Source organism: Alligator sinensis, unplaced genomic scaffold (genome assembly GCF_000455745.1).
Source record: "Alligator sinensis unplaced genomic scaffold, ASM45574v1 scaffold1322_1, whole genome shotgun sequence".
Classification (NCBI taxonomy): Eukaryota; Metazoa; Chordata; order Crocodylia; family Alligatoridae; genus Alligator; species Alligator sinensis.
Window position 1 is genome coordinate 1,426,575 of NW_005842116.1, and position 27,286 is coordinate 1,453,860.

At 50.6% G+C, this 27,286-nt stretch overlaps 1 protein-coding gene across 4 annotated transcripts in view; it reads right to left on the bottom strand.

Moving 5' to 3' along the window:
- Nucleotides 1-27,286, bottom strand: part of TMCC2 (transmembrane and coiled-coil domain family 2) — a 74,798-nt gene that overhangs the window by 39,953 nt on the left and 7,559 nt on the right. For all 4 annotated transcript variants that reach the window (XR_003094322.1, XM_025205463.1, XM_006024764.3 and 1 more), the window contains exon 2: nucleotides 19,576-20,082. Coding sequence is in view for 3 of the 4 variants with exons in the window: in XM_025205463.1 (XP_025061248.1) it covers nucleotides 19,576-20,082 (507 nt within the window). In the remaining variant the exon portion in view is untranslated. The remainder of the gene's footprint in view (nucleotides 1-19,575; nucleotides 20,083-27,286) is intronic.

A 27,286-nucleotide genomic window follows, 5' to 3' on the forward strand; every position in this document is an offset into this window, starting at 1 on the left:
GACATCCATCCCTCCTCCTGTGTCCAGGCGTTTCGTAACCTGGTCATAAAAAGAGACTAGATTGGTCAGGCATTATCTGCCTGCCACGAACCCGTGCTGGTTTCCCCTCAGCATAATTTGTCCTGCCGGGCTCTCACAAATGTGAGCCTTGATAATTTTTGCAAGACTTTGCCAAGGATGGAGGTGAGACTGACTGGTCTATAGTTGCCCGGGTCCTCCTTCCTCCCCTTCTTGAAAATGGGGACCACATTGGCCCTTTTCCAGTCCTCCGGGACTTGGTCCGTGCGCCACGAGCTTTCAAATAATTCCCGCCAGTGGCTCTGCAACGATGTCGGCCAGTGCCTTCAGCACCCTCGGATGGAGCTCATCCGGGCCTGCCGACTTAAAGGCATCCACTTCTTCCAACTGACTCTGCACCATCTCAGGGTCTACGCGTGGCAGTCTGGCGCCTTGCTGCTGCCTCTCTACAACCCCAGTGAGAGCCTTGTCGTGCCCCTCGCTTAGGAACACTGAGGCAAAGAACTCGTTGAGGAGTTCAGCCTTGTCCCCTCTGTCCGTCACCAGTTGTTTCTGCCCATTTAGCAGGGGTCCTATTCCTCCCTGGGCCTTCCTTTTACTCCCAATATATCTAAAAAACAATTTCTTGTTGTCCCTCCAAGGTTTCATATGCAAGACCCTTGTGCTACTGTGCATCCATAGCCTGAATTCAATGTTGCAGTCTTCCCACTGGCCACACAGAAGTCATAGGACACTTCAGCTTCCCGCCAACGCTGAGCAGCCATACGAGTGTGACAAGGGGTATAAACTTCACACAGGCCCATACTGGGAGCCTGAGGGCTCACTGAGCCAGCCTGCTTGCATATAGAAGGATGTCAGGCTTGGTTCAATGTCAGCCCCGGCTGGTGAGGTTGCCACAGGTTTCAAACCTTGATGCCCTGGAAAGGGACAGGACTTCAAGGGAGGTCTGGCCACTGCTTTACTACAGGAGATGACTGTCACAAGGGGACACGGTGCGAGGGGAGCGAGGAGAAATCCTTTACACACGGACAGGCACAGAGACAGCAGCTGGGAGGGAGACTCTGGAAGCAGATTGGGGAGCAAACAAGCAAGAGAAGATGACAGCCTGCGTTATATCCGAGGCGATGCGAATAAAGCAGAAGGGGGACTGCCCAAAAGAGATGGGGTCCGGAGGGGAGCACTGAGGAGGCAGCACTTGTGTGGGGTAGCCTGAACAAGGACCACAACGGCACCCCGCTGCCATCTGCTTGCTGCAATCAAAACACGCCACGATCCTTTACCCCAAAGCCCTTCAGCGCTGGATGAGGTGCCCGTCATGCACAGGCATCGTGTCCATCTGAGATGCTCTGCAAGCCATTGACATGTGAGATATCCCGGATGAAACTCCCCACCCCTGCTGCTGTGGCATAACGCTTTTGCCAGCCACAGAGACAAGGGATAAATGTGGCTCATGACCATCCAGAGATGGATCTTGCCCACTGCACAGAAGCTGATATGTGGTGTGAACCCGCTCCTCTCTGGTATGTCTAATGAGCAAAGCATGGAGGTAAGGCTGTGGGGAGTGGGGGGGAGACGAGACACCAGCTGGTGCTGTCACTTCTCTTACAGTCATTTTTCCCTGTCAAAACAGGCAGCCGTACTGGGCGGCCCAGCAGAAGCATTTCAATGTGCCGAACCAGGCCTGACCAAACCCGCAGCGATGCTGTGACTGACTGCCCACAGCTTCCCGGCTCCCCCTGCAACACAACCATGGGCCCCTGGGTGCCTTTATTCTGCACAACCACCTTGCTTCACCTGACCTCCATACCACAGCCTCCATGGGGCTCCTAACTGAGCTGCCTCGTGGTGCTCTGGTGGCACCTCGAGGCCACCATGAGGGCCCAGGACAGCTGTGCTAGGTGCTGTACACACACACACACATATTGAAAGATGGTGCCTTGTACACACACACTTATCGTATAAGTGGGGTCTTTTATCCCGGTTCCTTCTTTGACCCCCCCCCCAAATGCCTTTTGCTGCTGGGAAGGTTTACCCTGAAGATAGAGGCACTGATTCTGCTCTCAGTCACGTGGGTGTCAGTCTAGAGCCACCGTGCTCAAGTCACTGGGCATCGGTGGTGTCGGCGACAGAGGCATTGGCCGTGGAGCGGTGTTCGTAGTGCAAGGGTCCGTCTGGGGGCAAGCAGGAGCAGCAACCTGACTGTGTATTCCTGTGGTCTTTCCTTTCCCTCACTGCCCTGCTGCCATTCTCACGTTGCTGTTTCCTCTTGGCTTGGGGTGAGAAGCCTCCAAGAAAGCCTGTGCCCCTGTTGTCTCTTCTCCGAGAAAATCCATCGGGTAGGTGTAGGCAGACTTTGTGCATGTCCTTCCTCCAGGCAGCCAGGCCAGTGCAGCTTGGGCCGGGGGGGGATGTGGATGTTGCAAGGCGGGGGATGAAGGCACCACAGTGAACCCTCAGACTGTCATTTCTCTGGGGACTGAAAGCTAGAGTGACATGGGGCCGGTATACAGGAGAGCAGCCCTGTTTGTACCCCAGGTCTTCCAGCCTACAGGCACAGTCAGAAGCACATGCATCACCAAAGCACCCACGTCTCCAGCTCAAGCTCTGCTGAAACAACTGAAAGTAGCCAGCCTTGTGCATGCCCCTCACAGCCCTGATCTGGAGAACCATGTAGGAACAATGCCATCTAGCGACCCCGGGAGTTATGGACGACGGTTGTCCACCAGCAGTGCAGACCTCTTTGGGGGAGGAACCACTTCCACGCGGTGCATGGGTCCACGTGACTGGGTCTCACGCACCTAATCCTTTGAGCCTGCTGCTGACTATGCACCTGTGAATATAAGGAGTCTGTGCTTCAAATCCTCCCTGCTCTGATCCTCCTGAAGTAGCCCTGTTTTCTAGTTGGATGCAAAAGTAGAAGGGGCATGCACTCAGGGGCCAAAGTGATGCAAACCCTGTGGCGCTAGACTGGCAAGTCTGACCAGGATAAAGCCAAGGCCAGCAGAGACCTCTTGAAAACAGCCAATCTCACCTGATTTCCTCCCCCTGAGAGCATCTCGTGAAAGTGAGGCAAACCAGACCCCCGACCTAGTGGGAGAACATCCTACCATGCCCCCACAGCAGTTCTGCCAGCTGCTGCCATGGCAGTGACAGGAGATGCTCCATTTAGTCATCCCGGACCTGCTGCAGAAGTGCAGCAGAAGCAATCTCCAAGAGGAAGAGGCCGAGTCGCTGTGGTGCAAAGAACAGATGAACGATAAGAGGTCTTTTACTTGGGACGAGCAACTGCCCCTCTTTCCGACTGCCAGCTACCAAGGTGAAACATTCCAGCCAACCCCTCTGTCTCCTTCGAGGTGCCTCTGAAGCAAAAGATGCCACCGTTACCTCACTTTTCCCTCTTCCCCACCACTCTGTGGGACCCCGCAGCATTATCTCTTGGCTTGTGCAACAGCAAAAGCTCTAAGCAGAGCTTCCCTTCCCTCATCCAGCATATTGTTTCCTTTTGCTGGACATCTGTCCAGCCTCCCTCTTCTGCACGCATGATGCTGGGATTCCCTTAGAAACAGGATCGAGAGTGGCAAGAAACAAGCAGTTTGGGTTGCATTGACCAGCACCTTAGCAGCAGAAAGCTTTATAGCCCCTTGCTAGCTCCTGCACCACTCAGATGCCACCTCCACCACCAGCCTCTTTGCACAAGGCCCCTGTGGAAGGGCTCCCTGGAGCCCATCCCACGCTCTCTCCTGCCCAACATGCAGGTTAACATGGGGCGCAGCTGGACAACGTGCAAGGAGCCCAGACACCAGGCAGGTGGACCAGAGGAGTCCTGCTTTCCTCTTGGGACTGTGGGGCAGGATTAGTAAAAAAAACAAAGGATCTCACCTGGGTATGGACCATCTTGCGGGGAGAGGAGAGCAGTGAAGTCCCAGGTGCCCGTTCGTCCAGTCCCCGAGCTGCACCATGTACCGATCTGGCCTGGACCCCCTGATCTGGCAGCCCCTCGGGACTGGGATCCCTTCAGCTTCACATGGATGCTGCAGCCCTGCAGGACCCTGCCGATCTGCCTCGGTGCTGCTGCTGATCTGACAGCGCCAGCGAATGATCCCGTCTGAGCGCCGGCCAGGGAGGATTAGACCCGGCCTGCCGAGCACCAAGGCTCTGCATCCCTCCCCCAGCCCAGATGCCCAGCGAGAGGGGGGCTCTGCCGCGGGGGCCTCCGCAGGGTAATCCCCTTCTGTCAGCCTCTCCCAGGAAGGCCTGGCAGGTCACCAAGGCGAGATTAGTGAGATAATGCAAAAGCTTTCTGCAGAGCTCCCACCACCATGGCCTGACCGCTCCCCCCCGCCCCCCACATGGTGCCTGCTGCCACCACACTTTGGGAAAGTGCGGACAGCAAATCCATGGCCCTGTTCAGATCCTCAGCCCCTGCTGGCTTTAGCCCCACAGGCTGGGGAAGGTGTCCCTCCTCACAGCATGGTGAGCATCCGCATCTCTCTTGCACATGGGCAGCTGCCTCCTACCCTGGTCCTCCTCCACTGCACACGTGCTAGGAAGGCACAGAGGGAGCTATGCCATGGCTAGGCAGGAGAGCATCTTCTTCTGTCACCAGAGACACTGGCTGTGGTTAGAGGCAAGAGATCCGATTTCAAGGTCCCGTGATTCATAGATTCATAGATTTTAGGGGCGGAAGGGACCTATTAGATCCCTGAGTCCAACCCCCTGCCCCGGGATGATCCGATCCCCTGTGCTTAATGCTCTGTTCCTGCTGGCATAGACACACCCAGGGGATGTGCCAGCATGCCCTTCCCCAGGCAGGGCTCTGGTGGTAGAGGTTGACTGGCTGCTCTTGGTACTGTCTGTGCACACTCCTTGTGCTTTTGTTGGCATGGGCGTGCATCATACAGGAATGCACACGTGTGCATACAAAGCACGCTACATGCATGCACATGCCCGTGTTGTACTCAGACCACCCACGCCTCACAGACATATAAGCCATATAAACACACAGACTAAACAGGCCACGCACAAGGGCAGTTGGTGTAAATCAGTTGGTGTAAATCAGTAGAACTCCATGGAAACCCCACCCACCTCCTGGTCCCCCACCTGCAACCCTCTCTACCGGCTATGCCATTGTGTGTGCCATGCAGATGCCCCCAAAGACTCCACATCCACATGGGCACGTGCACCTAGGCCACGTGTAACTATGCCATTTTCTCTTCCCCGGTCTCTTTTCCGCACAAGAAGGCTGCAATCCACTCCCCTGATGCTGCCAAACCTAGCTACGGAAGGGAGAGTGCCCAGTGGAGGAGCAGCAGCTCTGCCTGCTGGCCCCAGGTACCTTTCTGTCTGGGGAGAGATGCATTTACCACCAGGAGCCTAATGCATTGCAGTCCTGAGCTGACACATGTGAGATGCAGGTGCACCATCTGCTCCTCACGCCTGCTTTCTCACCTGCCCAGCAACTGCAAGGAGGTGCAGGGGGACAGCAATAATGCCCCAAGAAGCTTCCCCCAACATCCAGTCCCCAGCCGGTTCTCCCTGCCTGGACGATGGCTACACAGAGCCAACATAGCTGAATCACAATCACTAGGGGCTAGATCCTAGTCCTCTTTGGGCTCCATCTGTACAGAAAGACCAACTACACATTGTAATAAGCTTCCAGAGGGACTCCCTTGTGCAATGGTAGCACAGGGCCAACAGGCAGCTCCCACGACCCTTTGTGTGCAGCTCGTGTTATAGGTACACGGCGGGGTGGACCAGGAGGAGACCTACCTCTAGGATCCCAGGCACTAATACAGTCCATAGGTGCAAAGCTGCTGTAAGACTGAGCTGATCTAGCAGGTATCTGAGTTGCTTTTATTGGGGATACTAAAGGCTCTGTTTGGGGACCAGAAGAGGGAGCAGCATGAAAAAGGGGATGCCTTAATAGCCGGCCTGCTCAGAGGAAACCTCGTCAAGACCGGTGGGTGGGAAGCCCAAAGACCGCGCTGCTGGGAAACCAGCTGCAGCTCATGAATGAAAAGGGCTTGGCCAGTTTCAGCTCACGGCTCCCCTGTCCAGCTTGGACCCACTGCAATGCCCCAAAATAGGAACGGCACAAGGAACATCCTGCTCCTGCCGCAAGTCCAGCTTCATGCCAGCCTTGTCAAGTCCCACAAATCAGCGTCAAATGCAAGGAGTCTAGAGCAGCCCCGGGGACTCTGACTGAGACAGTTGTAACGGGAGCATCCGCAATTGAGGGCTGCAGGGAGAAGGGAGCGGATCTGCCTGCCCATCGACCTGGAAAGGAGCTCACAAAGATGCTTGCTGCCTCGCTAGTAGATAAGAGTGAAGAGTCTCTGCATCTTTTTGCAATAACATGTCATCTCCCTGGAGACTTCAGAGCAAAACCCACTGGGAAACAGCACAATGTCAGACACTGTTTCCAATGAGCCAGGCAAGAGTTCCCTATCTCGTTCTGTAATTACCCCATGTGTAGCATTTGGTCTGTTTTTCTAGACGGGACAAAACAGCAGAAAACTAAGTTCAGGTAAAGCACCCGCAGAGACAATCAGAAGGAGCTCCCTGGAGGTCTTTGCCTTGCTAGTGTGAATCCCTGATGTTAGGAATGGCAAAGGTTTACTTCAATTTTAGAACAGTAATTTCCCAAGCACTGGATGGTTCAGGTGTCTGGTGATGTGTTAAGCTATGTGCCTTTTACCTCCAGGTCACTGGTCTGAATCCAGCCCAGGCCAGCTGGGATTAAAAACTGGTACCACCCCCAGGCAGCTTGATGATTTCAATTCAGCTCTTAAGACAAGTGTCAGTGCCATATATTATGCTAAATATTATCCCTATCTTAAACTGGGGTGCAGGGAGGTTGGGGGACTTCTCTAAGTTACGCAGCATCTCCGAATTTGAAACAGGAACCGGGATCCCAGTTCTCTTGGTCTAATGACTCATCCAAACAGTTCATCTCAGTAACCTATCCCCCAGGGATCTGTGATGCGTGTAACACAGACCCAGATCTTTGAGCCTGCATAAAAATCCTCATTGCAGCCAGCTCCCTCTTTCCAAATGGCCAACAATTAAGCAGGACGCTTGTGGGATTTCAGGATATTAATACGTGCAAAGAATTTTGCCAGACAAGGTTCTTTGGGTAGATGTGATATCTTTTATTAGACCAACTAAATAGTTGCTCTTTGCAAGCGTTCGGGTACAAACACCGTTCTTCAGCTTTGTACCCGAAAGCTTGCAAAGGACAATTTTTCCAACTATTTAGTTGGTCTAATAAAAGATACTACATTTACCCAAAGAACCTGGTCTGCCTGTGTCCTTAGACATAGACACGGCTGCAACCAAACCCCCTGCAAAGAATTCAGTTACCGTTAGAGGGAGTTCTGTGTCAAAGCTGCTGCAGCCGGGCTGCCAGGGAACAGACAGGCGTTTTTTTAATGCAGAAGGGCCTCAAATGCAATTTGGTAACGGGAAGTGGGAATTTCATTAAAAATACGTATCGGTGGCTGCTCCAAGAGCTCTTGCTGAGGCTGAACACTTATATAAGAGACTAAGCCAGCTCTCTCTTTTAAGCCATTATGCAATGAACTCAAGATTCAGTAGGAAATTCCTGGGTGAAACCCTTCTTCTTACATCAGGACTGTGATCAGCTGTCAAGCACCAGGCTTGGGGAGAATCCACATGGGCCTCCCATAGGGCAGATTCAGAAAGCCAGGCAAAGCCCAGGGGTGAGGCCCAGGGGCAGACAGCAGGTAGGACTGGCCCTGCTGGCACCACAGGGGGTTAATGGGAGCTTGTCTATACTGATGCATCCAATCACTTCCAAATGCCTCAGTTTCCCCATGTACTAGATGGCGGTGATAATAGGGACCTGTCTGCCTTGTGGGTAATCGGATTTCTAAATAAAGTAGGATTCATATTTTTGCCCCACCCTATTGGACTCGGTATGGTACAGAAGGCACAAAACCAGCTCCCTTCACTCTACAGAGATGGTACTCGGTGATTCAGACAATGCCCAATAGGGCCCGATCCATCAAAACAAATGAGGCCTGACTGTGAAAGATGTTTATGTGCCTAAAGACGCAGGGAGGCACCCAGTGCAGGTTTTAAAAAGGGAGTTAAGTGCCAGAGGGTTTTTGCTAAGCCCACTAGACTCCTGTCTGCAGTGTTGGGAACCTACACCTACACATGTGGCTCTTAAGCATGACCTTAAGTGGAAACACCCGAGCCCTCCAGCTATCTGTGGCAGACAGACTGCGATTAGCATCCCTGCTTTGCATAAGGAGACACAGAAGTACCAATAGGCGAAGTGATTTCTGTGGAACCAGCTACTTACCGTTAAATTAAGCATGTGCTCGGGTGTTTTGCTGGATCATGTCCTACATGAATAAACCAACAAGAAGGAGAATAGGGAGAAAGCCAGGTAAGAAGAGAGCCCGAGGCATTTGCATAAATTAATATCCACAGCAGCCTCATAGAGCAGTCAGCAGCCAAGGTAATGCCATAAAGTAGGGTTTGTCAAACAGCAGCTTGGAGAAGAAGGTGATAAGCACTTTTGTGGCATCTCCATCCTTAGAAATATTCAACAGCAGGTTGGACAGACACTTGGCTGGGATGGTTTAGACAGGGTTGATCCTGACTTGAGCAGGGGGCTAGACTACATGACCTTGTGAGGTCCCTTCGAGCCCTATGACCATCAGTAGCTTCCGTCAGGCATCTGGTCTGGCACCAGCAAGAAACGGTGGCAAACACGAGGCCCTATCATACTAGATTGCCCCAATGCACAAGGCACAAAGGCAACAGGCCTCGCTGAGAAGAGACAGGATGAAGACTGACAGCGTGGTCACAGCCCCCTCGCTACAGCTGCAATCAGCCTGCTGTCTGATTCATTGGCACTAAGTACACCCTGCACTCGTTCCATCCCAGCGCTGTTTACAAGGCTTCGCTCTCTCTTTGGGTGTTAAAATCCCCAGGGTTAGGTGCTCAGCTCAGGCAGAGATATGGTTTATGATGATTGCTATTATGATTGCTGTTGTTGCTGCTGTGTTATGTGTGTACTGCCTGGGAGCCCCTGCCATGGCCTAGGATCACGCTGCGCTAGGTGCTGCACAAACCCAAGGCTGGCTCTGCCCTGATGAGCTTACAAACTACAGTGATCTTTGCATCCCCCGGTCCTAGACCAGCTAGGGACTACAGGTCCTCACTGTAATTCAGAGCCGTCAGTGTGACTACACCGAGGACCTGTAATCCCAGCTGGGTCCTTTCTGCCCTTTATGTTCTCCCTAGTATTTTTCTTTGTACTCCAATTGCATCTAAAAGCCATAACCAAGATTAGGTTGGGTACAAAGAGAGCAGCTCTAAGAGGCAGCCTCTGCTCCAGATAAAGAGCTTGGGATCTAAATAGTCAAGACCTATGAAGAGGCATGAAGGAGATGAAGCTGCACAAATGTGCTACGAGACTCGTTCAACGTCTCCTAGCACATCAGCAGCAGAGCTGTGAGCAAAATTCAAGGACCCTGAGCCCTGGCTCCATGCTGTGGCTTCTAAAACACAGTTAGCAAGCATTTGGCAGTGAATGCCTAACTGGAAGTCTTCCTGGTGATGTTATAACCCAGACCCGAATCTGCCTCGCTCTCCTGCAGATGCACTAGTGCCTACAAGACTAATAATAAAAGCTTGTTGTGCAAGCAGGCAAAACAGATGCGAGACAGACACACTGCGCAGAAGCAAATATGTTGAGTAAGACGAGACCATTTTATAGTCATGTGATTTTAACCCCATTTGAATGCCCCCGGCCTGTCGCTCACCATGAAACATGTCCCTCCAGAGCAAAACAAATGACTCAAAACAGAGCAGCAGAAACGGAAACTCCCCGTGACTCAGAGATAACTTGGAGTGACAGCTTTCACCACTTCCATCAGTTGCTGGTACCAACATGACAAGACATGGAGCAGGGTGAGGACCTCCGTGGGCCAAATCTTGCTGTACATCTCATCAGGACAGTCCAAGACATGGTCCTGTGCCTCCTAGATTTTCCCATAAAAATGAGGGTGATGACACAGCTCTGTGGTAATAACAGATGCCAAAATAGGTGACTTTATCCCTGTGCAGATGACAAGACAAGAAGCCTATGGGTCACTTATGGCCTACGTCCAAACGGAGAATATGTGGGGCTTAATTGATGCCTATGGTCTGTGCTGCTATGCCATGGAGGGAATTTCCCCCACTTGTGCTAAGTGTGATTGCAAAAGGGAAGTGCTGTTGTTCTCTTTTTCTGTAAGTGCTCGGGAGAAGGAAGCAGAGTGGTTTAGGGGGTTACAAAGCAGGGCTGGTGGGGGTTTTCTCCAGCTAGTAAGCAGGGTGTGCTTTAACCTGCAAAGTGCAGCTTCGCTATTGATTTTCAATAGTCTGCGAGCACAAAACGTTTTAATCATGCTGAGCGGCCGCAGGCAGCACCTGCATTCTGAATAGCTAACAACCCTGCCTTGATTTATAGCCCCAACGAAGGGACCGCGCTTTGGCAAACTCCACACAAGACAGACGTCCTCCATGGGAATATTTCTGGCTCCCAGACACCAGTCATTGCACTCTCCCAGGCCGCAGCCAGCGGTATGATTACAGCTATGAATCTAGCCAGTGAACAACTGCAAATTAGTGGCCTCAGAGTGACTGCCCAGAATAAATGCCTGCCTCGATCCTCTTGGCTTAAGGGTAAATGAGCACCTTTCTGGATATACAAAAAACTAGAACTCTTGGTTCCAAAATTATACCTTTTATTAGACCAACTGGAAAATGGCAAGAAAATTGTCCTGAATGACGAGAGGGAGAGAAAGTACATGAGAGTGTGGCTGCCCATAGGGAAAAGAAAATGATGGTGGTGGTTATTGCCTACTGCCCTATTCCAATGTGCAAGGGAAAGGGGATTTCTCTGGGGCAATTTCTACTGATATGGAAGATTTTCTTCCCTCTCCTTCACCCAAGAGCAGCTCTAGTGGTAAATAAATGCCTGGCGGGGACCACACAGCAGCTCTTCCAGATGCCACATTTAGCATCCAGTTCTTGCCTGCCTTGCCCCTTCCTTCCCTTAATGCGGGTACACAACATCCTCATTCAAAACTGGTAGCATTTTACACCTGCACTGCAAAATTGGAGCGGGTGGCACAAAAGCAAAGCAGGAGAAGACCAGGCCCTGGATCTCCCACTCCATGGGCCTCTGTTCCTCTATGGATAGTTGCCTTTTGTAATCATACCCACGTGGTAGCATGGAGCAGGCCCACTATATTTGATGCAACACAACCACAGAGCCAGGCCACAGTCCCTGCTCCAGGGAGTTGTGGTTTGTTCTCACTCAGCCTGCCCCTCTCCTGCTAACGGCCCCCCTGGGAAACCACTCCTTCTGGGGAGCTTATTTTAACCCCCAGCAGACAGACACATGCTTGGAGAAGCACGTGGAAGGGGTTCTCCTCCTGGGAGAGTCAAATACCTTCCATGCCACACTCCATCATAGTCAGCAAGGGCAGCCAAGGTCATGTGCAGGAGTGTGAGAGACAGAGGAGCTCTCACCTGCACTATATAACCCTCGGGAAGAAGCTCTCCAAGCTCAGGGAGCTGCTAGCCCAGGGCAGCACTGGCTTCCTACCTACCTGGCAGGATGGTGTTGGTAAAGAGGCTATTCATATCCCAGTGCCAGGTGTGTTTGTACAGTGGACACACACACGGGTGCGTATGCTTGTGTGTGTGTATGCCGAAGTACCTTATGCGCTTGCATCCGTCGAGTGTAAGTGCCCATATGTGTGCACATATAAATGTCTGTGTGCGCATGTGTGTACGCATCAGTGCACCTGTACATGCGTTAGGATGCGGAAGTAAAGGAATAGACTATAATATAGTAAATATATGGGCCTTATACATTAACCCTTTCACCACCACTGGAACATACATAGGCCCTGACCATACACAGACCTGAACAGCACTTCAGACTGCATCACACAGGGAGGACCAGCCAATTTCCTGCTTGTGCCTTAACAGCACAAAAGAAATCACTACAGAAAAAGGCCCTGGATTCATTTTTCCCCCACTCCTAAGGCTACGGAAAAATAGTATGACACAATAGAGTTAATATTACAGCGCTCTTGTCTTTCTAGAACAACCTTTTTTTTTTTCCATTGCCCTAAGAAGGCCTCTCATCTGCATTATCACCTCTTATCTTATTTTTCTTTGTCTTGACCATTTAATTATTCATCTGCTTTTTGTGCCGGTTTATGCAGCCTTATCAGCTGACACAAGCCCCACTTTGTTTCCAGGCTCTGATGCGTCTGTGTATGCCACAGTTTGGATTACACGCCCTTAAAGGCAACTGGGGTCAGCAGGGCTGGGTTCTTCATCACGGACCAAATCCAAGACCAGCACAAAGGCCAGATTCTGCTCTCAGATAGAGAGAGAGAAAAGAGCCTTTGGTCCCAGGGCCCTGAGACTGCTAGGCCATTTTCTAAACAGCCTAAGGAGTCTTTAGATCAGCAGAAAGGGCCTTGCTTAGCTACATCTGCTTCTGCACCGGACTGTCCTGTCCAGTAACATCTCCTTATACCACTCGGGCTGAGTCAAGTTGGTGCATTTAGCATGCCTGCAACAGTCTGTGGACAGACGTGTGTTGGCAAGTATGTCTATAAGTGTGTTATGCATTAGCAGTATGACTCTGTGTGTGTGTGTGTGTGTGACTGTGGACATGGGCTACGTTGGAACAAGCTACCTAGAGAAACTGCAGAGTCTCCATCCTTGGAAGTTTTCAAAAGCAGGTTGGACAGAAACTTGCCTAAGCTGGTTTAGTCAGAGATGATCCTGCCTTGAGCAAGGGGCTGGATTCGATGACTTTGGGAGGTCCTTTCCACTATGATCCTAAACATGTACAGGTGTGTATGAGGAGGGCATACCTATATCTAGGCATATGTGCCAGTCTCTGGAGGCCTGTATGACTCCTGTATCTGTCAGCCTGCTTCTATGTCTAGCTCTGTGTGTGACTGCGTGTCTGTCGCTGTGTCCCTGACTGTGTGATAGGCTCTGCATGTATGTCTCTGACGGTGCGTGCACAGGGGTTTGTATGCATAGACATAGTTGTGTGCGTCTCTTATGCATTTCTGGACACATGTTCCTAGAGTGATAGTTTCTATTGCAGCTCTAGGTATATAAATAGAAAAAAACAAGTGCAGACAGTAGAAAAGAAATGACTCTGTCGGTATTATTTCCATTGCCTCACAAGGCAACAAAAGGGCCCAGGTCATATTTCGCTCCTCAAAGCCTCAGTGTGGCAGAGAGAGGAATTCATTTCAGGCTGTATGGGAACAATCACAGCCTGTTGAGATCCATCTGTCCCACTACCCTGGATCCTTTTCTCCTGCCTGCATAAATCAGGCTGCCAGGAGGTCACCGAGCTGATGAATGGTATCGGCGTGAAACGGGAGGCTGTCACCTGAGCTCTCCAACTACCATTCAAGCAGGTGAAGCTGCTTTTCCATCCATCAGCAAAGGGATCTGGGTCATGAAGATGAACAAAGCACTGTGTTTTAGAGCCCGGGAACTATTAGTTCCTCTTGGGGACTTTGCCAGGCTATGGGATTGTACATGCAAAGCTCTCTGGGAAAGGCCACTTTTTTGTCATAGTGGTGAATTTCCCTGAGGCTTGTGCATGCTCTATTGCTGCTTACAAGACAAGGACAGCAGGACAAGGACAGGGCAGAGTGCAAACAGCTCCTGCTGAGCACTTCCCCAGGACACCTGCAGCCCCTGTTACTCCACCCCCACCTACCCCCGGTTCTGCCAATGCACCTTTATCCTCCTGACTTACAGCTCCCATTCCTCAAGCCCTGGACTCACAAAGCAGCTCACCTCGGGCTTGCTGCCTTCTCCAGCTCTACCAAAGCAGCTCAACCCAGGTGCCTCTGTCACCCCATCACCTTCCAGCCCTATCCACCATGATCTCCCTCCACTCAAGTCTGCAAAGACCCCCACATTCCCAAGCCTGGGAACCCTGCACAGCTCTGCAAGTCCACCTCAGTCCTACCAGACCGTCCTACTTGACCACTATGAAGTGCAAAACCAGAAGCACTAGGAACACCCACAAGGTGCCCCAGGTAAGAAGGCAGGGCGTTGAAGGCACTGGCAATACCTTGCCCATGCAATAGCAGGGAAGTAATTGGCTCTTCCTGAGGACAAGTGACAAACCATCACATTCTTGCAATGTTCCTGTGAGTCTTGAAATATCAGGTCTTCCCCTTAAAGCACCAGCTCCTGGGGTACTTGTGGCTCCTGAGAATCTCAATTCTTGTTTCATGCAAATAGCCTGGTTTCAGTCCTCAGGGCTGCGGGGGAAAGTTAAAAAAAAAAAAAAAAAAAAAAAAAAAAATCAGGAATCCTAAAGTCTTAAGACCCAAAAGGCAAAGAAAACGAACCTCAAATGCGTGATTTTTTAAGCCAAGCATCTGATTTTTGAGAGCTGTGGCATCAAGGGAGTCAGCAGCGCTGCTGGGAGAGTGCGCAGCCTTTTGGGCATGAGCACGAGGCCCAGGGTTCAGTGAAGATCACCAAAGCCACTTCACCCGAGCCCCTCGATCAGCTCCGAACTGAGGCTCCCTGTAGCAAAAGTCCAGGGCACCGGGCAACAGCTGACAACAGAGTGAACAATAATCTCATCTTCTCCGTCCAGTCGCCCAGGAGCAACAGAGCTGGAAGCCGCTGCCCCGTAGCAGGCACGTGTCATTTACCGCGGCAGCCGCACTTTGTCCTCGGCGCGCCGAACAGTTTCAGAATGAACACGGCTAAGTGCTAGAGGGAAATATCATCCTCTCCATTAGCCACGTGCAGAGACACTTAAAAATCACTTCGGACAGCACTGATTTGCAGCCGCTTACCCTGTCTGCATATTTTAGCCAGCTGCGTTCACTGCCGATCTGGGCTGAAAAGCCTTCAGGAAAGTTTTCGATCCAGCTGGAGAGCTGGGAAGCCGGAGGCTCAAACTCCTACCCCTGTCAGTTTGATCCTGGCTCCTGCCACAGTTGTAGGCAAGGCACATTAAGCACCCACGAGACCGCGTATCTCCAAGACAGGCACGGGCAGCCTCTGTGTGTAGCATGCAGCCGACTGAGATGGGGACAGGCAGCATCGTGGCAGATAGGGCAGGGAGCAGAAAGCAGAGCAGCAGAGTGGGCAGGGGCAAGGGATTGGAGTGGTGCTTGGAGAGGCTGTGGGGTGTCTGTTAAAAAGGCTAGCTTGCACCGTGCAGTGCTAGCCCCCTGCATGGGCATGTGATGGGATCCGTGCTCACTGCTGCTCAGTGCAGGGGGCCCAACTCAGCCCACGCAGTTACCTGCACTCCTGCACAGCCTCTGCTCAGGCAGACCTAGGAGCACAGCACCCTCTTCCTCCCCACTGCCCTTGGTGGGGACCTGGATCGTCATCCCAAAGCAAGGAGGCGCTGGATTGATTCATGCAACATGCACCCCACGTAGCAGCTCCCACCTCCCGGTGACGACAAGAAATCATTAACGATACACTAAGAGCTAATAAGCAACACGTTTGTAACTGGCAAGTTCCTTGAGTCAGCAACTGCTGGTACAGGGCTTGGCACAACAGGCCTCGATCCTGATTGGGGTCCCCGGGGCACTGCTGCTCTAATAGTACCAGTAATAGCAACAACAGCTCTCTCTGGGACTCAGGATTTCATGGTTGAAATAATTGGCTGTAAACATGGGTCTTTCTTCTCCCAGCCCCCACCAGGCAAGTAAGCAGGCTGATATCCTTGACGTCTTTCCAAGCTTGGACTCCTGGCAAGAGCCGGTTGCGCTCCAGGTCTCCTGCCACGGGCAGACGCAGCTGTTCATTTACAGCGAGGCAGCGGGAAAGCCAAGATTAGAGGCAGGAATTGGGACTTCTGGGGTCTAGCCCGTAGTCTGCGAGGGAGGCGATGTCTGGGAGTCAGAGCAGGGGAACAGGAGGCTTAACACCTTAGGCTGGGAAGCAGTATGGTTTAGTGGTTAAAGTAGGGGTCTAGGAGCCAGGACTCCTGGGTCCATTCCAGCTCCGGGAGGGCTGTGTTTGGGGTTTCTGGATCCTGGATGCAATATGGTTAATGGTTAGTGGTTAAACCAGGGGGCTGTGATACCGGCTGCGTCCCAACTCTGTACTGTCCTGCTGTGTGCCCTCGGACAGACAACGGTTTTTCAGTGCCTCAGTTTCCACACCTGTAAACGGCTACAAAGAGAGTCGCAGAGGTTAGTTAATGTCTACGGAGCTCTGTGTGAGCGCTAAGACCGTGGTTGTGGAGGGGGTGCAGCTGCTTTAAAATATTTTTAAGGGTATCCTCCCAGGCCAAAGAAAGGACACATCCCAGTTATACAGACAACTTAAATCCTGTCCTCAACTGCAAATTCTGCTCGAGTGATCAGATGCCCCGGAGAGGCGGTGAATTTGTCCCCCGTCCCTCTTGTCCCACTCACACTCCAAGGTCACCCTGACTAACCGCAGACCCATGTATGGCCACGCTGGATCCATTTCTCTGGACAGAAATTTGTTGTAGGTCTTTTGCTGGGACACCGCTCTGTGCTGCTAGCAACGTTAAACTCTCGCTTTGTGGTTCCTCTGTATTATTCTTTGTCTCACACACAAGAAGAGGCTGAAGCTGAGACCCGGCCTCCATTAAGGCTCAGTGCAGAGAGAGCTGGGTACCGACACTGAGCCGGGTGCTAACACCCAGTGGTTAGACACTGTCCCAATGCAATGTGTGTGCATCTAAAGAGCGGATGGCTGGGAGGGAACTCAAAAGGGTCGCGCAGCAGGCCTGTGGCAGAGCTAGGACTACAATGCCCGACCCAGTAGCCCATGCTGCTCCTTGCCTTGGGGCTATGACGGGTTAGTTGTAGCACCTGTTCGAGAGCTGTCTGCTGCCACAGGTGTAACATCTACCTGATGGATGGTCTCACAGGCATCTTCCATCAATGGCAGCATGGGAAATCACTGCATCCTTTCTCTCTGCTCCCCTCCCTGCCACAGCGGTCTTATGGGAAGGCTTAAACACAGAACAAACTGCCGTGAATTAGGGAGGGGAGCCAGAAACAAGCCAGCGGGGATATAGAGATGGCTTTACAGTCAAATGCCGTGGCATTGCTCAGGTGAAACAGCCAGCCGGGCTGTTGCTGTCTGAGCAGTTTGGGTCCGAGATGCTACTAAAGAACTTAGGCAGGATTTACCCAGCTCTCTGTACGATCCGTTTCTCCCTCCCCCAAATCCCTTCTCCGGGAATACGTTCAGGCACATTCTTCACCTTCATTTCACCCAGAGACGTGCAGCAGCCACCAAAGCCAGCCTGCTCGCTCAGTGAGGGTGAGCTGCTTAGTTAGCATTAAAATTCATCTCACAGGCTGGGATAATTACCAGTGCTTCTCCCTCTGCGTGGCTCTGATGGAAAGGTGTCCTTTCCAAAAGGTGCTTTAGGCTCCTCTACCTGACAGATGGGCCCTGTCACACGTGGCCACTGGGAAGCTGCTGACCGAACCTCTGGGGAGACAGTCGGCTGTGAGGTATGAGCCTGGCATGTCAAGTAGGTGTTCGCTGAACTATTTGCTTTCTCAGCGGAGATTCAAAGTGGGTTTATTCAGCACCACTGTTCTGGGGAAAGGGAGGTAAGCTCTTCTCATGACACGGGCATGCTCCCCTCTGAGCTCCTGGGGTGTTTGCTGTTGGGCCAAAGGGTAGGATAAAAGTTTACTCCAGATTATTGTCCGGCTCCAAAGAAATCAGTGCCCTTACTGAGATCACTACCAGTTTTGTGTTTACGCTAACAAACCCTATTTCCAACAGACAGAGGCAAGAGTGTCCCTTCGGCGTATCTGTTAGCAGCAGATCAGGGACTATTCATCTGGGCATTACTGGTGCAGCCATGACTGGTATGTGCGATCCAGGCTAGTCATCCAGGTGATGGGTCCCTCAGAAACACAGCACGCAGGCCGACTGAATGCAAAAGTCTGCTTCTTGGTGTGCATCTGACACAGAAGCTGCTTCAGAGTCAGTAGGCCGAAGCCCCCATCCTGCAAGGTACTGAATGACCTCAATGCTCAGTATTTTCAGTGGGTGTTGAAGGTGCAGAATCAGTCCTTGCATGCTGCCTGGTTTCTCGGAGGAGTTATGCAAAGCCCCAGCTTCATGCTCAAGAGATACAAGTGGCTGGACCAAGCAGCAGGGTGTGTGTTGAAGAGCTCATGGCCATTTCACTCTGCAAATCAACCTACAGACCTCTGACTGTAATTATGCAGCCACCGCCTGTCTCAGTTACATCCTGTGGTCCCATCGACTCCAGCGGGCCAGCGTGGCTGTCGCACAGAGCAGAAGGGTGTCCTGTAACTAAACACCTTGCCAAACAAGACCACAACCGGCCAGGCCACGAGTACATTGCACCAAATGACTGCAAAGGGTTTGGGGGCTGTGAGTTAAAAATAAGCATGGAGACCAATGCTGGTAGTAACAGGAGGCGATACCAGCCGTGTGACGGTCCCTTTATGGGCGTGAATACTCATACCCAGGGACTGCGGGATTAAGCAGGTGCCCACAGTCTGACGTGAGTTGAGTGACCACTATGCGAGCTATGAGAAATGGCTGGGCATAGCACGTAAAGCCTGCTGGATAAGGTGTCAACCCAGGCAGGCTTCTGCAGACAAACAGTAACCGGTGAAGAAGTGTGAGCCTGTGTGTGGGGCGGAGAATCACATTTCCTCAGAGCCCAAACATTTCACTTCCCCTTGATGTCCTCAGTGTGACTCAAGGGATGGTGCATTTTCAGCCCGGGCCCCTCTGCCTCCTTCCTCAACTCTCTCCAAGTATCCCTCTGTGCTGAGTCTGGCCTGACTGACAGCCATAGGAGATGACCAAACTCCTCCCAGGAGTCACCTTGCTTTGCGGGAAAACCGTCTGCCCCACAAAGGGCTTTCCAAAACAGCAGCCTCATGGGAGAGAGCAAAGACTAACCCAACCCATGCAGAGCATCCTTGCATGTGCTTAGGGACGGGCTGCCTCCAAGGGAACGCTGGTGCTCCCCAAAAAGCAAGTAGTGGAGCAGGGTGAGCCCTTTTTTGTGGCTGCAGCATACGACTCCCTGAGTCCTTAATTATCATGCTCCTGCTGGGCCCTGTAGACTGGCATCTACTCCTTCCACGGCTCACTTCCCAAGCAAGGAGCAACTGCACCTTGAGGACAGGACCTCTTAAGTGTCCAGACTGCAGCCAGAGGGGTTAAATCTAGGGAGACAGAGCCAATTACAGCCATCTGGCAAAATCTCATGTCCTAACGTGAGCACCAAACTTTGCCCTAAAGCAGCCACCTTGACAATGTGCTTGGAGCCTGAGAGATGCACCTCATATACCTAAAATGGGGCAGGCTGCTCCTCCCCATCTTTGAAACAGAGATGCTGCCCCCATATGAAAGCTGAGGCCATTGGATTGTGGAAATTAGGCCCCACTGGATCCTGCACAATGAGCCAGCTTGGGGCACCCAGCCTCACGTCCCTTCACGGTTCAGCCTTACCTTGTCAGCAAGGCACTCCGACTCCTCCGCGAGGAGGTACACGGCTCCACTCTCGGCCAGAAGGATGGCAGTGTCCGTGGTGGAGGAGGACCTCGGCCGGCCCTGGTGCTGATGCAGTATGGCGGTGAGGCTACTGTCCTGCGGAGCCTTCCGGAGGAGATGGGGGCTGCCTTTCTGGGGGTCCAAGGAGCCGCTTTTGGTCCGGCGGCTGCCGCTGTGCAAGCTGGTCCCTCTCTTGATGGACGGGCGGGAGCGGATCTGCTGCAGCACCCTGTTGAAGGCAGTGGGGCGCACAGGGAGGTCATGCAGGGACATGGCGTAGGAGACCCGGTGCATCTCCGGGGAGCGTTCTTTCTCGTCAGGGGAGTCGTGGTCAGACATCCCGTAGTGCGGCGGCAGCGAGTCCTGGGAGTTCTGGTGCTCCCGCTCCCGGGACCTCCGGCGGCTGTGGAAAAGGTGCTTCAAGCCATGGCCAAACATGGAGCCTTCGGACAGCTGCTGAATTTTCTGAGAGAGAGGAAAGAAAACCAAGGACACAAATCATTAATATTGTACCGTGGACTCCCCAGGCCTAGTCTGAATCAGCGTGTTTATGGCAGTGCCCTAAAAACATCACCTCGTGGCACACCCCTAAGGTGGACGATGCGTATAATTATTCCCAATTTACAGGCAGGGAAACTGAGGCACACAAAGGATAACTGGTCCTCCTACAGGAGTAACTGGATTACTCAGACCCCAAGCCTCAATTTCCCACCTAAGGTATAAGACGGCCTGTTGGGAAAGCCCCGCCAAGGGTGTCGTTCGTGGCTTGTGCACACACCTAAATCACTTGAGGGAAGACTTCCTGTCGTATTCTCTGCAAACTTACTGGCTTTCTGGACAGTCCTGGGAGAAGAGTCTGGTCATGGCATCTTCTTTACCCAAGTCAAAGGGAGTGTGCTACATGGCAAGAGGGGAGAGCGTGAGGGGACAAAAGGAAATGGGAATCACTTACAAAAGATCCCCAAAGCCCAGGATAAATCCAGAGAGTCTTAGCACACCCGGAAGGGGTCCTACTCTGACCCCAAGGGCGCAGGGGCAGGATCATGATTTCTTCTGGTCGGGCACCCCTGCATCATGTTGCAGCCTGACTTGCACCTAGAGTGCCAGGGACTGGGTGCAAGGGCGCAGCGCTAATAAATCCGATGGCAGGATCAGCGAGTGCCTCCTGCTCTCCTCCTGGAGCCTGGCTGCCACAGACACTGCACAGGCAGAGTCCCTAACTAGCTGCCACCCTTGCTTGCAGATGGCAAGGCACACCGTGCCAGCTGCAGCCACAGGGATCAGTTATTCACCTTGATAAGGGGACCTGTCCTGTAGCCTGAATTTTTGCCCCACTGCAGAGGAGTCAGCAGCAGTACCCCCAGGTCAGGGCAGAGTCGGGACCTCAGACTAGCCCAGAACACACGAGCAAAGCACACGGGTAACTTCCAACAAGCCCGTGTGGTTTGTGCAACCTGCCCTGCACAATGGCAACCTAAAAAAAGCCAAGCGTTTTCTTTAGCTGGAAACACCATGGTTACTTCTAGCTTTTGAAATGCATCTGCCAACGCGTTGCAAACCACCACCTGCTCTGATCATGCTCCAGAAAATACATGGCACCAGTTTTAGCCCCAATGTCATTACCACTTTCTTCTGGAAAGGCAGAAACAATGATGCGATGAGCCCCCTGGACATGAGATCTCCTCACCCTGCGCACAAATTTCCTCTGAGATGGACTTCAGGCATTTTCCTTGCCAGACACACCAAGATGTTCAGGCCTACAGACTGCTGGGACTCAAGCAGATGGCCAGCTTTTGACATTAGCTGGGTCTCCACTATGGGACCTGAAAAGCTGGTGTCCATCTGGATGATGCATCGACCTTGCCATGCCCTAGATGGACATTAGTAAAGGCAACAGAAAAGAGCCAGCCATGAGATGCAGAGAGTCCGAATGCACCCTTGGTCACTTCAGTTTAAATCCAAACGATCTCCACTGGAGTTAGTTCAATGCTCCTATTTTTACCTAGGTGAGACGAGCATTTAGCTAATTGCCTTCAGCTTCTACATCCACCGTTCCTTTATAGCTTGAGGGCAGAGACAATGCCTAAAGGGTGCTGCCATTTGATGGCTGCTCAGCAGCCTCTGAGAAATGTGTGCAGTTGGTTTCAGTCCAGCTCCCAGTGGGAGGGATGACCATATCTCACAGCTTATCATTGCAGCTGGCCATGGACTTAATGAATGAAGGAGACCAAATTGTCCTCTCATCCCCAGACCAGCTCCTCCAGATCAGATCTGTGGCTTGTGGCAGAAGAGCAGGAGGGAAAACCTATGCTGCTGTAAACTGTTTGGTCCCTGCTTTGTGGTTCATTAAAGCACTTTACAATTCTAGGATTAAAATCCTCCCATCCTGAAGTCCGTGGGAGCGTTACTGCTGACTGCGACGAGGGCAGGATCCTCTCTCAGGGCCATCGATTCAGCATCTTTTACCCACGGGAAGGAAACGTGAAGTGGGCTCACAACTCAGGGCTGTTTAGCCACTGCGGTCACTCAAAAAACCCACCACTTTCTGGAAAGACAGCTGTGTTTGCAACACAAATCCTACAGGAGCTTGCAGATGGCTGAAGCCATTCGTGCCGGCCAAAAGAGAATTTCATTTCCCTAAAGAACCACCCTAGCATATGCATTCGCAGAGATCCTAATTTTCACCTTGCCTCCGATAGCTACAACGAATTAGGGTGATATTTATAGCACTTGGATCCTACGTTGCCAGCCACTAGAACACTATAGGGCAAAAACTTTCATCTTCCTGTTATCCAGGCATAATGAAGATTTATAGCCCTGGGGCTCTACCTGAGAAATATATAACAAATGCACAGAGCTGAGTCTCTGCTTCAGGAAACCGTGATTTAAATTTTATTCTATTTATAAAGTCTCTATGGAAACAGAGGCAGCATTAGATAGATAATAAGTATAAACCCACAGATTTTTACCATCAAGGGTACAATATGGCTCTAGAGTCTTTGTTTGCTCCTTAGAAGTCCCCTGGGAAAAGTAATGACCAGTTCCCATGCTTTTAGAATAACTAAAATAAAACAAAAGGAGGATAGGGAGGTGGGAATAAAAGAAAAGACTTGTGTTTTTTTTTTGCCAGCTGCATCTGCAGCAGTTTGGGTCATGTCATTTTTAGTGGGTTTGAAGCCTAACAATTCAATCTGGTAGAAAACTTCACTTAATAAAAGCATCAATAGTAGCACTCCCATTGACTTGAACAGGGGGGAAGATTTTAATTCTAGAATTTAAAGGGCTCAAAGAACCACAAAGCATGCTGTCCATCTCAGATTTTCCTGAAAGATGTGTGCACAGGCCATACCGATACAACCACCCTAGGATTTACAGGAAATTTGTATGCAACAAAAAAGGTCATGGGCATTATATTGCATGCATTTGCATGATATTGTTTGACTGGAAGGGTGAAATTCAGCACTAAATATAAGGTGTATAAACCAAAGGGCTTGTCTACACAAAGAACTTGGCCTTGTGGATTAGCATCCCATGCAGAAACCTCTCTTCTGGCACTTCACATTTACTCCAAAATGATTAGCGCACTTCTGAAGGGGAGTAATTATTATGAAAGAAAAATCACTTTGACTCCAGAATGGAAAGTCCACACAAACAGCTGTTCTGGAAGAGCTACCCTGGAAAAGTTCCCGATACCGACAGCCCTAAGCGTGTTGAAAGCATTAAGATCCATACAAACATTTCCACTGTATTAATTCCAACAGAAACCTTTTTAAAAAAATCAAATGGCGATCCCCTCCAGCACCACGTGCAAACCCAAGTCAGCCCTGCACACCAGGAGGTGCCTGTTTGAATATGTCAACACTTGTATAGTACAGCATCTGCCAGAGAGAACTGGTTCTCCTAAGAGCCTACGCAACTCTGATTTAGTGACTCTATAAGGGACAGCTTGACCCCGATATCCTCACCTGAAATGCCTGAAGGTGTTTTAACCCATACTAATAGCCCAGGGTTGAATCTTACACTTATAAATTCCAAGGCAGGCAAAACACAAACATTTGATCCGGAAGACAAAAAGTTTAATCATTTGTGTAGCCTCTCTATACAGCAGTTCAGTCATATCATGTCAATGCTAATTGGCACCTCTTTCAAGTTTAGAAAAAAATCCAAGCATAGGCACAATCCAAAGCAAATTTGCCTGGAGATGACCTCAAAGAAAAAGTAGAGTGGATATGTGCTTTTACAGACTGAATAAAATCTACAGCCGCATCCCCATGAGCAAGGGTGTCCAGTTGCTGCGGGGAAAAAAGCAGCGGCACAAATTCATGCCGCTGCTCTTTGCCCTGGCGTACACCCCTGTGCGTGGGTTTAGCACGGGGAAAAATGCTCCGGTGGGGTAGAGGAGGCTGGGGCCAGCATCTGGGCTGGCCCCAGCAGCCTTAACTGGGATCCTGGGGGCCTCCCAGGGCTCCAGCGGTAGCTATCCTAGCTCATGGAGCCTGGCTGGCAGCTGGAGCATGACGCTGGCCATCCATGGCTCTGGTTTTGGATGGTGCACACTGCTGCCATGTGCACCACTATTTTTCCCCCTCCCCCATGTACTGCTTTTTGATACTAGGATTTCCCAGTATCTAAATCTGTGCAAATATGCAGTGTGGAGAACCAAATCACGTGCATGGGGTGCCTTTTGCGGCACCTCAAAAGCCTTGGACGTGCTGCAAAACTCAAGCGCGTGCTCATGTGGACACGGCCTGTCTATTTATACAAAGAAAAGGTGACTTTGACTAGTCTGCAAGCATGACCCAAGAAGAGAGGACTAGAAAGGTTAATAAATAGCAATAGAAAAAAAATACAGCTTTAATAATCTAAACAGCTACTCATAAAATAAGTAAGCATTTAAATATCTCTGTTGGCTTTCAGATATCTGCGAGGTCAAACCTAGAGCAGTTCTTCAGTTCTGATTCAGGCAAAGTTTCTCCTGGTTTCCAATGAGAGTTTTGCCTAAGTAAGAACTTGGGGCTTTGGCCCCGTGTTTTTCAATCTGTCAGGGAGAGAAACGAACAAAGGAAAGCTGTTTACTAGAGTCTCGTTCAGCAGCAGGTTGGGAACTGGTTGGTGTTCAGATGTCAGAAAAAAACAGCAATGTCTTCCAAATATCTAGTTGGAAACATAGAACAAATCCAAGTTGGTTTTTTTTCTTAAAAAACAAACAAAAACCAAGAGAATGAAATGAAAAAAGGTCTAAAAACCTCAAGCGGGCTTTGAAAGTCTCAGCCGTGTATGTTTATAAATGATGGTGAATTTGCAGTTACAGTTGCATGAAAGAATTAACGTTTGGAGGCCATCAGGGTGAAGTTTGATATGGTTTGTTAAGAGGAAACTCGTCCAAAATGTCTGTGCGCCAGCTCCAAAAAATGCACGGCGATCTGTTTAGTTTTTAAAAAATGATCACTGTTTCAAGAAGTGACTAGTACACAAATCACCATGATGGATCTTTAAGGCTTTAAAATCTACCGAATATGTTGCTCTCTCAATACAAATGGCCAGGCTCATCTCAGATACGTGGGTCTGATACCGTTGACCTCTAAGGAGCTACCTTGGTTTGTACCAGTTTGTGTAAAAGGAGAAAATCAAATGTGAACTGTTGCTAACTTTGGAAAGGGGAGTCAAAGGCTTTGTTTGAACACAGTTCTGAACTGAACAGTTTTTGGTTCTTTTTCTTACCTTCCTAAATTATTTACACATTGAGGAAGCTAATTGTTACAGCGCAGTCAAACACTGATGCACACACGGAGATTCACAGTCAGAAAGTGGCGCCTAAAAGTTAAGGTACATTATCAGCCATTACCTTTGTGTGTCCTTTTCTCCTAGAATTGGTCAAAACACTGAGATGCAACTTTTCACAGGGTAAAAAGTTGCCTTTTGTCAAATCAGAAATCTTTGGCAGGAGCAGACTGGTTTTCATGGGAATTTTATCTGGAAGATTTCTCGGCTCGGGTTCCCGATGAAATTTCCAGGCAGACAGAGGTGGTTAGGGCCCTCACATCGGATGTGAGAGAACCAGATCCGCCCGTGGTTTTCCACACCCCAGAGGGGAGCCCTAAGTATCTACTGGTTTATAAGCCATTCTGGGATAGATTGCACATACTCTCTCTTTTGCCTTTTGTTAAAGGTTTTTGACTCGGATGCAGCATCGAAACAAAGTTTGAAGCCTCAACATTTTTTAGCAAGTACAATTTGAGTTTTCCAGCCAGTCCCCCTTTGCAAATCCATATGTCCCCTCCGAAGCAGCGACAATTGTATGTGCACAAGCAGGGTGCACTGCTAATTGGGACTGGGGGGGGGTGAAAGAGGGGTTAGCTAGCAACAGCAAGGGAAGGGCAGTAGAAATTCAAGCCAGCCCCACTACATCCTTCAAATGGTCTTTGCATTTCTAGACTTCTCAGCTGGTTTCTACTGGTTTCTGTCATTATTTATTACGACTTCTGTTACTATAGGGCCAAAGAATCCCAGTCCTGGATCGGGACCGCACTGTGCTCGGAGAAACACAGAGCTATGTGACGGTGTCTGACCCAAAAAGCTTGGAGACGAGGCATGCACACAGGTAGAAGAGTACAAGGAAAAAAGGAGAAGATATTGTGCAGGATGATGGGCTGTAGCCTCAGCACACCCAAGCCATCTGCTGCCAGGCTCTTCTTAGGCACCTTGGCAAAGGGAGTTTTAAGAAGGGATCTGGAAGAGAACAATGAGTCGGCTTTTTAGATGTGTAATGGGAGCTTCCTCCGGCAGGAGAGAAAGCTCAAAGGTGTTTCAAAACCTAGCAAGCAGAGGATGGAGGCTGGTCATAAGCCGGGGGCAGAAGAATAAGAGAACATAGGAAGGGCCAGGATAATAGATCCAGGGACCAGATCCAACACTTCACTGATCCACTGGGAACCAGAAGGAACCAGGGAGCATTTTCCAAACAGAAACACTGCTATTGCCACGGCTGAGCCTCTGCAAAGCCAGAGCAGGCCCTTTCACCGGCTCCAGGTTCCCGTGAAAAACAGAGATAACAGTGACTGACACATGCGTACAATGTGTGCGTGTGTGTAAAAATATACATAATAAATAGGAGACAACGTGTATCAGGCCAAGTTATAAACTAGCAAGGTAAATTATTAATTTTTTTCTAATCGGTATCATAACATCATATAATCTGTTCCAATGTGTTAATAGCTATTGTACATGAATGCAATACATAATACAAAACACACATGCACTCACACATCCGCAACAAAACACTACTCTACACATTTCTCCCCCTGGGGAAAGATGCGAGAAGAAACATGAGACAGATATTAGTCACATTACTTAATGCACTTAACGAACTGCTGGAAAGTGCTCAGATACTGCGCTGACGAACGCAGCCGAAGAACCGATACAGAACGGGTTCTTTAGCATCCGTCAGCATGCCTCAACAATTTGTCTCAGCCAGGAGGGCTGGTGCAAATCCTGCTCAAACCCCAGACCCCGAGTGACATTTACAGACTACTGCAAAGCAAATAAGACCTTTGCCACGGCCCCCTCTGCAACCCACGTGCGTTAGAAGAGCAAGTTTTGTGTCATAAGCAATGCAATTAGCACCAACCCACAGGCATTTCACCCACTCTCGTCACCTGCATGACTGCAA